This window comes from Antennarius striatus, chromosome 1 (assembly GCF_040054535.1).
Source record: "Antennarius striatus isolate MH-2024 chromosome 1, ASM4005453v1, whole genome shotgun sequence".
Taxonomy (NCBI): Eukaryota; Metazoa; Chordata; class Actinopteri; order Lophiiformes; family Antennariidae; genus Antennarius; species Antennarius striatus.
In genome coordinates this window covers 20,385,301-20,398,880 of record NC_090776.1, presented here as the reverse complement: position 1 = coordinate 20,398,880, position 13,580 = coordinate 20,385,301, and the positions used below count along the sequence as shown (strand labels likewise).

General features: G+C 39.5%; 2 protein-coding genes across 8 annotated transcripts in view; both read right to left on the bottom strand.

Moving 5' to 3' along the window:
• Positions 1 to 980: 980 nt before the first annotated feature.
• LOC137600060 (KH homology domain-containing protein 4-like) lies at positions 981 to 9,988 on the bottom strand. 2 transcript variants are annotated; one of them, XM_068321471.1, is made up of 14 exons: positions 9,859 to 9,988; positions 8,596 to 8,869; positions 8,371 to 8,490; positions 8,149 to 8,222; positions 7,913 to 7,965; positions 7,576 to 7,781; positions 7,035 to 7,243; positions 4,293 to 4,353; positions 3,781 to 3,838; positions 3,340 to 3,575; positions 2,907 to 3,011; positions 1,722 to 1,804; positions 1,519 to 1,637; positions 981 to 1,117 (listed from the first exon to the last, which is right to left on the bottom strand). In XM_068321471.1, the coding sequence occupies exons 1-14, from the start codon at positions 9,885 to 9,887 to the stop codon at positions 987 to 989; spliced, it is 1,758 nt and encodes a 585-aa protein (XP_068177572.1). In that variant the 5' UTR covers positions 9,888 to 9,988; the 3' UTR covers positions 981 to 986. The 2 variants fall into 2 exon arrangements, with proteins under 2 accessions (XP_068177572.1, XP_068177648.1); XM_068321547.1 differs by lacking the exon at positions 2,907 to 3,011.
• A 653-nt stretch (positions 9,989 to 10,641) lies between these two features.
• The window catches only part of pde8a (phosphodiesterase 8A), a 45,830-nt gene continuing 42,891 nt past the window's right edge, over positions 10,642 to 13,580 (bottom strand). For 3 of the 6 annotated variants that reach the window (XM_068323960.1, XM_068324044.1, XM_068324115.1), the window contains one exon: positions 10,643 to 13,019. In XM_068323960.1, the coding sequence (XP_068180061.1) occupies positions 12,913 to 13,019 (107 nt within the window). In that variant the 3' untranslated portion in view covers positions 10,643 to 12,912. Of the gene's footprint in view, positions 13,020 to 13,580 lie in introns of all 6 variants that reach the window. The other 3 variants (XM_068323876.1, XM_068324196.1, XM_068324280.1) reach the window with 3 other exon arrangements.

Sequence of the window (13,580 nt, the reverse complement as noted above, 5' to 3'; positions counted from 1 at the left end):
CCATAGGAACCGGCATACACCATTTTCCAAGATAAGAAAAGGTTTCGCTGAATTTTACAATATGTATTTATACCATCAGCAACTGCAGCAGAACTAATGTTTAAATAAAAAAACATGTGGGTGTGTTTTTGATGAAAGGGATGCTTTGAAAAATTAAATTGTGTTTTAGAAATCCACATTATTTAAAAGGAAAAATCCACCCTGGCCAATTCCATATCATTAAAAAAGAAGCTACTGGGTTTAAGATTTGATAGGAAATTTTTTCCAACTGAAATGATTCCTAAGTTTTTGTTTTAGTCAGTCCCTTAAATAAAAAAAAAACATTTCTATCAAAACAGCAACAAGAAGGGAGAAAACCACTGTGAAATGATGACTTTCTAAAACTCTATGAAGCCACAAACTGAGCTGTGATTCTACTCACGTGGCTACGAACTAATGCAAAACAACCATTAGCAACTTGGTGAGCTACCTATATTTACATTAGTGTTGTATTTTGGACTACATTTAAATTTTGGTCTCCCCCAACAAGTTCCTACTCAACTGTTAAGGTATAAAAACAAAACAGATCCTGTCAGAAGAATATATGAAAGCATCAAATAGCAGAAATTCATTGGTCACTGGTCATATGATCATTATTCAAGGACCAGACCAGCTGACCATGTGTCTTTACTGTGATATAAAGACTGTCTAGCTGATGATGAATGCATGAATCCTAAAATAGCAGAACACAAATGTACAGGACAAAAAGGAAAGAGTGTAATTTTAAAACATGTCAAAATGTACAAAAGGGAAAACCATTTAGTAAATGGCACCCAAAAATCAATGTGCTTTTTGTTGAAATTAATGGGTAACGGCAAATATTAAACTATAGTCCAAAAACACTGTACGATAATGTTAGGGTGGATTTTTCCTTTTATGGTGTTGGACTATGTTGATATACTGTGTAGGATTTGGGCCAATGGATATCCCGGGAAATAGGGATGGGGTTATGACGTATCAGTCTTACTGCAGTACGTCCTTTCCTCCTCTTCATCGGAGGAATCTCCTCCATAGGGCACTAGCCCTGACGTATCTTCAACCACTTTAGGCTTCTTCTCGCAAATCACCTCTTGAAAACCTGTAAGGACACAATAAAAATGGAGAGACAAACAGAAGTGGAAGAGTAAGAGAGAGAGTGGGAGAGAAACCCATTGAGGAGCATCAGGTTAGCGTTGGTTTTTGAGTTCGTTCGATCCAGCGCCAGGGGAGGGAAGATATCAAATGAAACGGCAGCAGAGCACACATCCACAACAGGCAGGTCCGTGGATACATGTTGAGAGAGAAAACAGGGGAAAGACAAAGAAAACATATACAAGAAGAGCGTGTTAGTGGCTTCTACCGATGGAAAGATTCACACAGGTCCCACTCCTCCCACATTCCTCCTCCGGGGGAGATGCCATTTCATGCAACAGACAACTCTAAAGAAGAAATAACTGCTTTTGGTCTCAGTGAGTTCACAGGACATCTTAAAATGCATACCCATCGATGCGCAGGCGACAGGCTGAATGCTTGGAGTTTCCACAACCATGTCTCTTGGCCTTTTACGAACAACAGGGGCAGGAGCCACAAAGGGAGGCGGAGGTGGAGGCATCAGGATCCTGGAACAATAAACCATCAATACCTACACCACACAACATTCACAGAGAAGAAAATTACTCGACACACTGATATTATCAACACACCTTTCTACTATCTCCTCTTTTACACTGGAGGGAGGAACTTCAGACTCTTGAGGAAGAGGAACGTTCGGAGGGCTGCTGGTTGGCTGAGAAAACCACAAATAATTGGGGACAATTAAAATTAAAAAAACAAAAAAACTTCCAACCTTTTTAGGTCTACTTAATTCTTAAAGGTTTTAATTTAAAATTTTCTATTAATTATTTGAAAGCATGAAAAGTTTCCAAAGGACAAAAGCAAACAACAAAGTCGAGTTGAAAAGTGTCTTACGGCACACGATCCTTTACTGCTTCACAACAAGTTTCCGTAACTAAGGCCAAACTGTAGTCTAGTCAGCATCTTAAGACAAAACCCACTGATTCTGAGCAGGTACAGCCTGCTATCATTTTATTGCCGTAAAATTGAATCAACTAATAAATTTGGATTTGTAGCTGAACCCGTGTCAACCCCAGTCCTGTTCCAATCTGCAGTAATACAGCTTTTAATCAAATCCAATACTGCCAGCAATAACTCATGAGGATCCTCAGGTGAAAGACATGTTCATATTAAAATGGTCCGAAGAATCAGTTTGTGATTCGTGCATTGCGTCTGACTCAGACCAAAAAAGGTATCGCGGTGAATAACATAGTTGGGAGGCCATGTTGGTGGACACAAATAGAGCGTAGCGTTTGGTCTGTAATCCAGGCCCAGGTCAGAATCTGGCTTCTGGATTAGGAACAACACTGAAGCATTGTAGCTGTGTGATGTTTGAGGCACCAAGGAACATATACACAAAGATAGGGATACATGCCCTTCAGGTAAAAATTTCTTGATAAACCTAAAATGCACTATAACCTTTACAGGTGAACTTAATGGGACTTTCTCTAAACTTTTGAATGTACTGTACATATCCACCTGTTCAATGTTTCAGTCTATTTTGCACAACTTGCTGTTCTATAACAAAGAGCTTAACATCAAAATTCACAGCAGCTGTCATCAGTATGTTCAGAGACTGGAATAGTCACAGAACGGCATAGAAGTGGACGTCTTTTGGCAGATCCAAATCCTATGAAAGACCTATGAGATCAGCTGAGTTACCTGCTCGTAACTCTGTACCCCAGAACCTCAAAGACATGAGGGCTGCCCTTTAAGAAAAGTGTGATGCCATGCCTCAGTAAACAACAGGTCAACAGATTTTCTTGGCTGCTAACCTGTTCTTCTTTAACCTCATCCTGAAAAAGACATTTGGGACTTCCTGAATCAGCGGGTGTGTTTAAAGATCCTTCAGGCGTGACGCTCTCACTGCTGCCAGGTCCCTAAAGAAAGGAAACCCGCACACCGATGATGCAGCACAACACTTAAAGAACACAGAACTGAAAAGGTTTCACATGTCCTGATAATAGTACTGACGGGTACTGAAAAAAAAAACACTGACACCCCTTAAACGTGAATTTTTATGAAGTTTGAGGCATCTACAATTTAAACTGATGCTGAAAGTTATTGACTTCAATTTGCCCAGTCTTGGTGGGTTGCAATTTTAAAAGATCTTTAAATAAAAGAATTTTGCAAAAAAATTATTATAAGGGCTTTACATCTAAATCATTAAGCAAAATAATCCATAGAGATCAGTATATTACTCCTTACCTGGGCGAGATAGGGATGCTGCTTCCTAGGACACACTGGATACTGAACCATTGCCTGAGAAGACTGAGGGTTTGTCGACATGTTAGACTGACTTGCGGGACCATTTGCATTACTCCAATAACCACTGGCTCCTGGGTATGCTCCATAGCCACCAGGATACCCATTTGCTGGGTAATTATACCAGGACCCCTGGCTAGAGTAATTGCTATTAGATGGAAATCCGTGTGCTGCATATGCTGAAATGAAAGTATAAAATGTGGAATTAATAGAGTATATTACATGAGCCAATAAGGGTGTTTTGACAACAGCGACCTACTATTTCACCTTATGCTTGAGCCACTTAAGGTTTCCTGGGAGGATTCATTACCACAAGAAGAACGCACTTTGCTAGCACCTGATGTTTGGTCGCCACATATGAAGTAGGTGTAAAAGAATACTCACATTGCGTTGAGCCTGTTGCTGTGTACGTGGTCACCAAGCGAGCGTGCTCCGCTCTCACCTGGAGAAATACAAAATATAAAATTTGCAAAGGCTGTGCGGATTCGATGGAAACGGCAGTGGCTGGGGGCGGCAGTAGCTCAGGCCACTGAGTCTTGAGCTGGAGACCAGGACCGGAGTGTATGTGTGTGTGTGTGTGTGTTTGGGCCTGTACCCATGTGTGTCAGCGTGTGACAATTACAAAAATGTTGACTAGAGTGGAAAAATTATTTCCCCTACAGGGTACGAATAAAGATGGTTTCTTCTTCTTCTTTTTAAATAGTCGAGTTGCATTGTGGGTAGGTGCAGAGCACTCCAATTCTTTCTCTGGAGATTAGGTGGTTCACACTACCTCTTTACTTTAGGAGGTGGATATCAGTGAAGACTATATCCTTTCATAGATTCACTTTCTTTAACCTCCCATAATCTCTCGGATTATCCAGTTATCATCTGTGAAAACACGCTCATCAACTTACAGTTTCTAGCAGGCTCTCGGTGAGTTTCTTCGCTGCCTCCAATCCAGCTGCATTTGGGTGGCTGTAACCCACAAAAGACAATTAAAAATACGATTTTAAAAAATGGGGAACAGAACTAAGTGAGCATACAGACACCCTATGAGCAGAGCTTAGATGGTTGTTAGATGGGATGCTTACAACAAATAAAAACAACCCTCGGTTTCTTTTCATCGCGCTGTAGCCAGGCTGACTAAGAAACACAACAGTATCGAGCCTACCGTTCCTTCAAATCTTGAATGTGATGACTTTCTTAGATTTTTCCAAAGGAAAATTACAAATCTTAGAGATGAGATCCATTATGTACTGCCTAACACAAATAATCCTTAAAAATAGGTTATGTACCACAGTCTTTCAAAGTGGCTATGATCAAGCCCCTCCTTAAGAAACCAAACCTAGATGCTGGCATCCTCTCAAATTACAGGCCGATCTCTAACCTGCCATTCTTATCTAAGATCCTAGGGAAACGTAGTGGCCACACTACCTGTTAGAGAACAATCTGTTAGAGGATTTTCAGTCATGTTTTAGAACAAACTACAGTACTGAGATTGCACTGCTAAAAGTCACAAATGACCTTTTAACAGCGTCAGATAAAGGTCTTCTATCTGTTCTAGTCTTATTAGACCTGAGTGCAGCATTCAACACTGTTGATCATAATATTTTTTTAAGGAGAGAGGAAGAGGAAGTCCGGATTAAAAACTCAGCACGAGATTGGTTTAGGTCATATCTATCCGACCGATTTCAGTTTGTCTATGTCAACAATAAATCTTCAGATCGAGGGACTCTCACCTGTGGAGTACCTCAAGGATCCGTTCTGGGACCAATTCTGTTTAATTTGTATATGTTACCATTGGGAAATATTATAAGGAAACATAACATTAATTTTCATTATTATGCTGATGATACTCAATTATATTTATCAATTAAAACAAATGAATCTGATCAGCTAATTGAATTGGAATCCTGCCTCAGGGATATTAAATCCTGGATGCTTCACAATTTCTTAATGTTGAACAGTAACAAAACTGAAGTCATTATTATTGAGCCGAAGCATCTTAGAGATGATCTCTCTAATATGGCAATTCACTTATATAGCATTGCTCTATCCTCCACCAATGAAGTCAGGAACTTGGGAGTGATTTTTGATCAAGATCTGTCCTTTGATTCTCATATCAAGTCTGTATCCCGCACAGTCTTCTTTCATTTGCGAAATATTGCTAAAGTTAGAAATTTCTAATCCTTTAAAGACACAGAAAAAATCATTCATGCCTTTGTTAGTTCTAGATTGGATTACTGCAATTCCTTATTATCGGGCTGTTCTTACTCCTCTATTAGGACTCTACAGTTAGTTCAGAATGCAGCTGCCCGCTTACTGACTCGAACTAGGAGGAGAGAACACATCTCTCCTGTCCTAGCGTCACTTCATTCGCTCCCAATTAATTATAGAATACAATTCAAACTCCTTATGATTACGTATAAAGCTCTCCACTGTAAGGCTCCATCTTACATTGAAGATCTTATTAAAGTATATCACCCACCCAGGGCCCTTCGATCCGAGGATGCAGGATTTCTGGTGACCCGTCGGGTTTTTAAGAGTAGAACAGGACGCAGAAGCTTTAGCTATCTGGCCCCTTTACTCTGGAACAATCTCCCAACCTCGGTCCGAGGGGCAGACACTCTCAGATTATTTAATTAAGAGTAGACTAAAAACCATCCTTTTTGATGGAGTCCACAATTAGAAATAACACTCACCCCACTAGATATGCTGCTATAGGCTTAGGCTGCTAAGGGTATTTTCTCCATCTCTGCCGTTAAAGAGAGATACTCTGAAGGTTCTGTCACTCCTCCTTCGCTTTCTTTATCTTTCTATGCTTTTAGAATTTATTACTACTACTGTCAAAACACACTCTCTTGTCTGCACGACACTGCCACTGTCTTTGTGCCTCTGTTCCACAGGTGGAGAACGCGAATGGAAGACAGGATACCTAAAGGCCTGGAAATCCCGCCCCCAATTCAGTGACAGCGCACTATGGACATGAAACTCAAACTGGCCTATCTGCCACTCGCTCACTCTCTTTTACTTGACCTATCTATCTCTTTCCCCAATGTATTTCTATTTCCCAACCCACAGGTCAAGGAGGATGACCGCCCTCCAGAGCCTGGGTCCTGCCCGGAGTTTCTTCCTCAATGAGGGAGTTTTCCCCGCCACCATCGCTTATGCTTGCTCTGGAGGGCATTGTTGGTTTTCTATCTGTAAAGCGCTTTGAACTGTCTTCAGATATGATTAAGCACTATATAAATAAAAGTTGATTGTTTGATTACAACAAGCACATCAGCTCACTCAATCACCATTTTCAAAAAGGTTATGAGGGTTTTAAGGTTAGGTTTGTTTTCAGTGGGTTAATTTTGTTTTTTGATTCACTTAGATGGAGTTTATTGTTCACCAATCCCAAGGACAAAATGGAAGAGAAATAGTTTAACAGCTCCTGTTGTTGCTGGTAGTTCTTGTGAGATTGTACGATAGAAGCCCAATTTTCATTTTCCAGTGAGGCTTGCACTCCAACAGATGACAAATAACTCCTATGACATTATATTCAATGTTCATTTGCTTATTAGTTTGGTAATAATGCCAAAATATACCAAAAAACAAAACAAAACAGAAGTTTTGATGAGTTTGCCAAAGGTAAGAACTCAGAATAAACATACCTAATGTAGACATAAAGCGGCTCAAAAGACTCCCGCTTTGATGCTTGTTCGATGTAGCCCGAGTTTTTCCCCCTGAGAAAGACCCGAGCCCCTGTCTCCGTCTGAATGTGACTCAGGTACGAACCTCCTGGACCTTCAACCTTTTCATTTACATTGAATGAAGGTAACGCCTGGTCCAGACCCACAAAAATCTTTGTGTGCACAAAACTCTGTGGATAAGAAAAAAAATCTGACTTGTTACCAGTGATCTGTAAATTTAATAATCAAGCTGAAAAATAATCAGTGAAAAATAATTGTAAGCAGATGCAGACATCCAAGGCTTTTTACTCCAAACCGAGGAGGTTCTCTCTGCTTCTTAATTTGGGAGGTGGGTATCAGTGAAAGCAACAGTCTTCATTTGCCTCACTTTCTTAACCTCCTTTCATTAAATCATATTTTTACATATGCAGCCACAGACAATTAATATTCACTTAAATGACAAAAACCAGCATGGTTAAGGACAGTATTCCACACAGGTTCAGTGGATATCTTGTCTGCATACCCCTGAATGAGGAGCTGCAGGGCGGTGAACCTGGCCTGGCACTGAGTTGGCGTTGGGCATCCGTAGGACAGGCTGGGGGACGACGGGACGGGGAGGCTGAGGGTATAGGGTGAGTGGAGGCATTACAGGCACCTGCTGTCCTCCTGACGCTGCTGAAGCCCTCAACAAGTCCTCGGAGATTACCTCCTTTATCCTCATCACAGCCTCTAATGTCGCAGAAAAATAAGTTTGCAAATCAAAGTTTTGCAAAGAAAAGGTTCTGGACTGCTTGTGACCTGTTTTGTCCACAAGAAAATGCCAAACTTTGTGTATTGAAAAACTGAAAAGTACTACTTACTGTTAACTTGCTCTTGGTTCTTTCCCTGGACATGCAAATACAAAGGCCGTTGTCTAAAACAAAGCAAAAAAGAAATGTCTGGCAAGCAAGAAATTGACCTCAAGGATGGAAAAGAAATGAAGACTTCAAACTGTCTGCTAACAGAGGGGAAAAGTTCAAATAGTTCACCCATCTTAACAGGCTTAGGGGTTAGGGCTAAAAATAATGACTCAGACAGTCTTTGTCTTAGCACGTACCCTACTGCTCCTTTTTCCACCTCAGTCATAAAATGACCTTTGGTTGATACAACTGCTCCACTAAACTGTCGGATCTGAAAAAAGGAAGAGTCAATTTGATTACAATATTAAAAAAGTAGCAGTGTATACTCAAATTATACTGGACTAAACTTCTTTTTGGATCACAAACCTGTTCATTAGTTTGGTTTGTCAAACATACTGTCATGGCAACTTTCCACTTACTTCTTCCTGCGTCTTTCCTTTAGTAAGAAGGTCCCTGCAGTTTATTGGTACATCATTTATGTCAACCTCTGTCACTACTATGTCTTCTACCGTGGCTGGCACAGGCACAATTGGAGGAGTCTAATGAAATGAAGAAATAACAAAAGTCACACAAAAAAATGTAAAACTTCCCGTGAATTAATAAATAATAAAGAACACACAGTTAACTTTCTAAATCATGTGCACCTTTGCGAGTAATGGTGGAGGAGTCAACAGCTTTCCTTTCGCCATTAGCATGGCATTTATCTTAGCTGCCATGGCTGCAGCCATCTCAACTCCTCCCTGCGGTGCTGACTTTTCTCCTGTGTCTGGTGGCTGCGACATTCTGATGTTTGATTCAGCCGTACTGACAACTCCTGATAAAGATACAGAGTGGCCTGTACGTTCACTAGCCTTCTGTTGCTTTACATTTACACTCTGTTTAGGTTGTGCTGGCTGATCCCAACGGCTGGTAAGGCACCTGAGAAAAAAAAGCAAGTAAAATGTTGACTATTTTCCATAATATGCTTGAGTCATACCTTTAAATTTAGTCTTTTAGCAGAAGATGTTATTCAAAGTAACTTACAAGGAATTGACACAAGTTAAAATGCAACCGAGAGCCTAAACTACCTATGCAAGTTCATCTTGACTTCTTATGAGTGTTGACATAGTTTTATGTTTAAAATGGTACTTTCATTGCCACAGAATGGATCTTTTTGTCGTGAATACATAAGAGAGCTGTGCTAATAGCATCAGAACCATCACCAGTAAAGCCGGTTTTATTATTGTCTCAGACCCAGGAGGGGAACCTAGTGGGTTCAAGGTCCACTGGCTCAACGTGTTTCTCTGTCGTGTACTATTTACTTAGATACAACACTATGACATCCCATAAATCTTGAAAACATATTGAGTATTTGTCGTTACACTGAAAAACGTGTGGGTAATCGTTTTCTTGCAAGGCCAAATTAAAACACATGCTCCAATGGGAAATATCGTAATAAAGTTCCGATGCTTTATAAAACAAAACAGCAGTAAATTGTTTAGAGAATAATATGGAAGTTGATTTGATCACATTTTAAATGCCAGGTTAGCTAACGACAGGCAAACTTTAATGGCAATGATAGCCGAAACATAATGCTAATATGCTAATTTCGGTGCTATGCTTCTGTAACTTCTCTCTACGATTTACAGAGCCATACTTGAGTATTGTGATAATACACCTTAGAGTCGATTAAAGTGATTCATATTGGATTTAATTTTTATTCACGATGCCTCGCAAACCTTTTCTCAGCTCACAAATGTGCGCTAACGTTAGCATCTTGTGCCAACAGCTAACTGATTCACGAGCATCATCGTTACCGCTAGCTTAGCTAAGCTAGCCAGCAAAGCTAAATACGAGGCGTTTTGTTAGCTCGTATGTTTCTCAAATTACCGAACATATCCACAAAAAAAAGTCGAAAAGAATCTCACGGCGTTTGTCCAGTCATCCCCGAAGACATAGCACCACACAAACTGGTCCGCAGTCGAGTTAAAACAGTTTCTAGTCCAGCCTACGGTGATGGACGGCAGCCATCCGTCTGCTCCTGTCGCAAAGTCTGAGTTTGCGGAAGTGAAGTTTGTTTTGTCGCGTAAACACAGTGTGGAATAATTTAACATACATTACACACACTGTTACAAATCGACTCTGGATTTTCTTACAATTTATTCAAAATTAATATTTACGTGTTAAATTGAAGATTAATTTATTCCGTGGAATCTTCAGTTAAATTCTTATTTTGATCACGTTTCACGGATTGTAGTGCACTAACACACAACTCTCTGTTTGCAATCACTTTTCTCAGGTTTTTTTGTTTTGTTTTTTGGTCTACTCCAGAACACTTACATCACATTATTTTTTTCAGGACTAAATCTTGGGCAATTTCATTAAATGTAGATTGTTACTGTATCCTCCTGTTATGAGGAGTTCACACAGTCCCCACAGCGCCACGTGCTACATATACAGAATGACCAGATAGTTGAAAATAATCGTGTATATCAGTCATATTATTATTTATAACTAATATAAACACTGGCATGTCAAAGAAGAAAGAGATTGTTACGAGAAGACAGTTTTTTGTTCAGATGTTTAAATATATTTATGTGTCCCTGACCTGTGTCTGTTATTTACTCATTTTGGACAAACATTAGAATGGAACATATTTGTGACACCAAAACTTTGAATGTCAAGAAACAACGTTAGAGGTGGGAAACAATTGCTCATTATTGTTTCCTAATAACGGTCAATATTGTCTTTAACTATCATTTTTAAGTATTTTTCAAAACAAACATGACCCTAAATAAACTTTAAGCCTGCAGTCCAGGATTAACACATATAAATGAACATACTTTGCATTTGCAAATCCTAAGGAGGTGGTTAGCGAAATAGAAACGGAACAGATATTTAGTAGTGAATGAAAAAAGGCTGCAGACAGCCAATCATGGCATGCAAGAAACTACAAATTTACAACTGACATTATTTTATTTTTCATTGAACAGTTTCTAATTCTTTCGTGCCTTCAGACCAAGTTGTGAATCAGAAGGAACAAACAAATCCCCTGATTGAGTGTACAATTCTGTCGTAAGAGAGAAACAAAGATAACTGTGGTCAAAACATCTTATTAACCATCATTTGCTTAGCTGTTATGGCATTATATACTGTTTAAAGAGGAAATATTCTTAAAAAGCAACAATCTTTAATATATATCAGTATCCTAATCTGAAATCAGTCTCAAATAAAAAGCTGTTCCCTGGGTCTGTGCACAAGGATGTTGGATAAGTGGCCAAAATAGAATGATGTTAGATCAATATCATTTTAAGCTGGCCTTCAGGAGACCGCTTAAAAACAGTGATAGACAATTCTCCAATCCACACACTTCTTAACCATTTAGTTCTCAGTATGCATGCTCTGCATGGCCATCCAATTCACAGGTACTCAGATAGCTTTAATGGTTGATCTCCTTTGCTGCAAATCCAGTGTAAAATTCATTGTCTATAAAAATATTGAGATTTACTTGAACATAACCTTCTTACTATGTTATAATAAAAACTCCAGATGTCCGTTGCAGTTGCACGGTGGGATGTACTGTATAAATATTGTATAAAATAAGGCAGTCTTTTCAGTAGGATAAACCAGATACAAAAATTTCTGGGAGAAAAAAATTTTCAAGTCCAAAATGTTTTTCACATATATCTGCTGTTGCCAAATGTCAAGCGGTTTACAGCATTAAACCAAGAGTCAGGAATTGTTGCAACAATGAATACACCCACGCACCCCCTACACCTCAAACACCCACACACACCCACACACGCACGCACACAGCCGTTCATACACAGGCACACACACACACACACACACACACACACACACACACACACACACACACACACACACACACACACACACACACACACACACACACACACACACACACACACATACACAAACTCCTGATGATCAACAAATAACAGCTTATTCTACGATGCAACTTCCCATTCCTGGACGAATCACTGAGACTGAGAAGTTTCTAATATTGTTTACAGTGCAATAAAAAAGTGTTCATTGAAACTGGTACTGTAATTTTTAATAAGAAAATAAAATTGCGTAATATGGTAATGCTTCTGAATAATTGCGAATTTTGTCTTCATCAGCTTTGGCTTTTCTCTCTCTTTTTGAAATTATATCTTTTCTAATTTCTTAACTAATTCCTTTATGAATTTCAATATAGAAAATATAAAATACCTAAGAGAAACTAACATACCAAATCATCTGTAATTAGTTACCTATGATCATGATGTTGAGGTGTTTTGTCTGTCATAAAACAAAGATCCACTTCCTAACCCAAAAAGAAAACATCCCTACCCCACCCACACGTCTGTTATGACAGCTACATGTCAACTTGGATGTGTTTCTGAAGGACACATGAATATATTGCCGAAAAAAGCAGTGGAGTGTTCTTATGATGTGGCCTCGAGGAGCAGGGGGGAGCAGTCCTGCGTTGCTCCGAGCACAGGGATGGAGGTCAAAGGTGATTGTACGGCATAACGGTGATTGGAGTTCTTCATATCCGGACCTAACTCCTATCAGCCTCTTCAGTGTTGCTTGTCCAGTAAACCATCAGTTTTTACTCAAGCAGGAACTTCACAGGTAGACAGGAGAGCCACCGTGGTATTTAGGGGACTGATGCCCCAACGGACCCTTCCTCTGTCAAGTCACTTGATCGGCTACACTGCTAATGCCTGAGAGGCACAAGAAGTTCATAAGGATGATTTGTGTCTGTATGTCACAGTTCTCATCTGACAGGGTCGTAAACCAGCAACGTCACTGCTGCAACTGCCCATCAGGAAGTCCTTCTGCAATTTTCTGTTTGGACGGACGTGTGGGTGCTTGGTGTGCAACAGAAGCAGGAGAGGAAAGGCGAGGAGCGCCTTCAGCTGGCAGGGAGAGAAGGGCTGCAGAAAACCCCAGGGGCCAGTGACCGCAGCGTTTTACTCTGAAGGTGGTCGCAGGCTGTGTAGCTTCCTGTCATCCAAACCTTTCCAGTACTTGAAGTTATTGTCCAAGTGCTGCATAAGATTAGGGAGGTCTGCAAAAGCTGGAGAGACAACAATGGAAGTTAGATTAAAAAAATTCAGATTCCAAATTTTATTTTCTCTTTATTCAGTATCATTATTTTATTAATCAATCTTAAAATATTATCTCTATACCCTATAAAGACTTATATATACCAAATTTGAATTCAAATATAAATATATTCTGTTTGAAATGACATGTTAGTCAATGTCTTTGCATCTTTTATGTTGGAAATGATGTATTCACATGACAGCAGTCTGTCAAAAATTTTGACAAAAAATGGCAAATGTCGAGGTGGAATATGAGATAATACGCCTAATAAACAAAAAACCATAAAACCAGAGACAGTGTTGTATTCATTGGTCAGTTTAGTTTAGTTGGTAGAGAGTGAGCTCAGATGCAGATCAGTTGTGTTTACTTCAATAGTTCTTCATTTTAATAAATTATTTTTCTCAGGCCAAGGACTTGGATTGTCTGTTCCTTCTGTTAGGAGAAACAAAGGTAAATGAAAACTTTTGATTTTGTGGTATAAGTCTGATTAATTATATTAAACCAAAGTGATTAAAGTGCAGTACAATGGCAC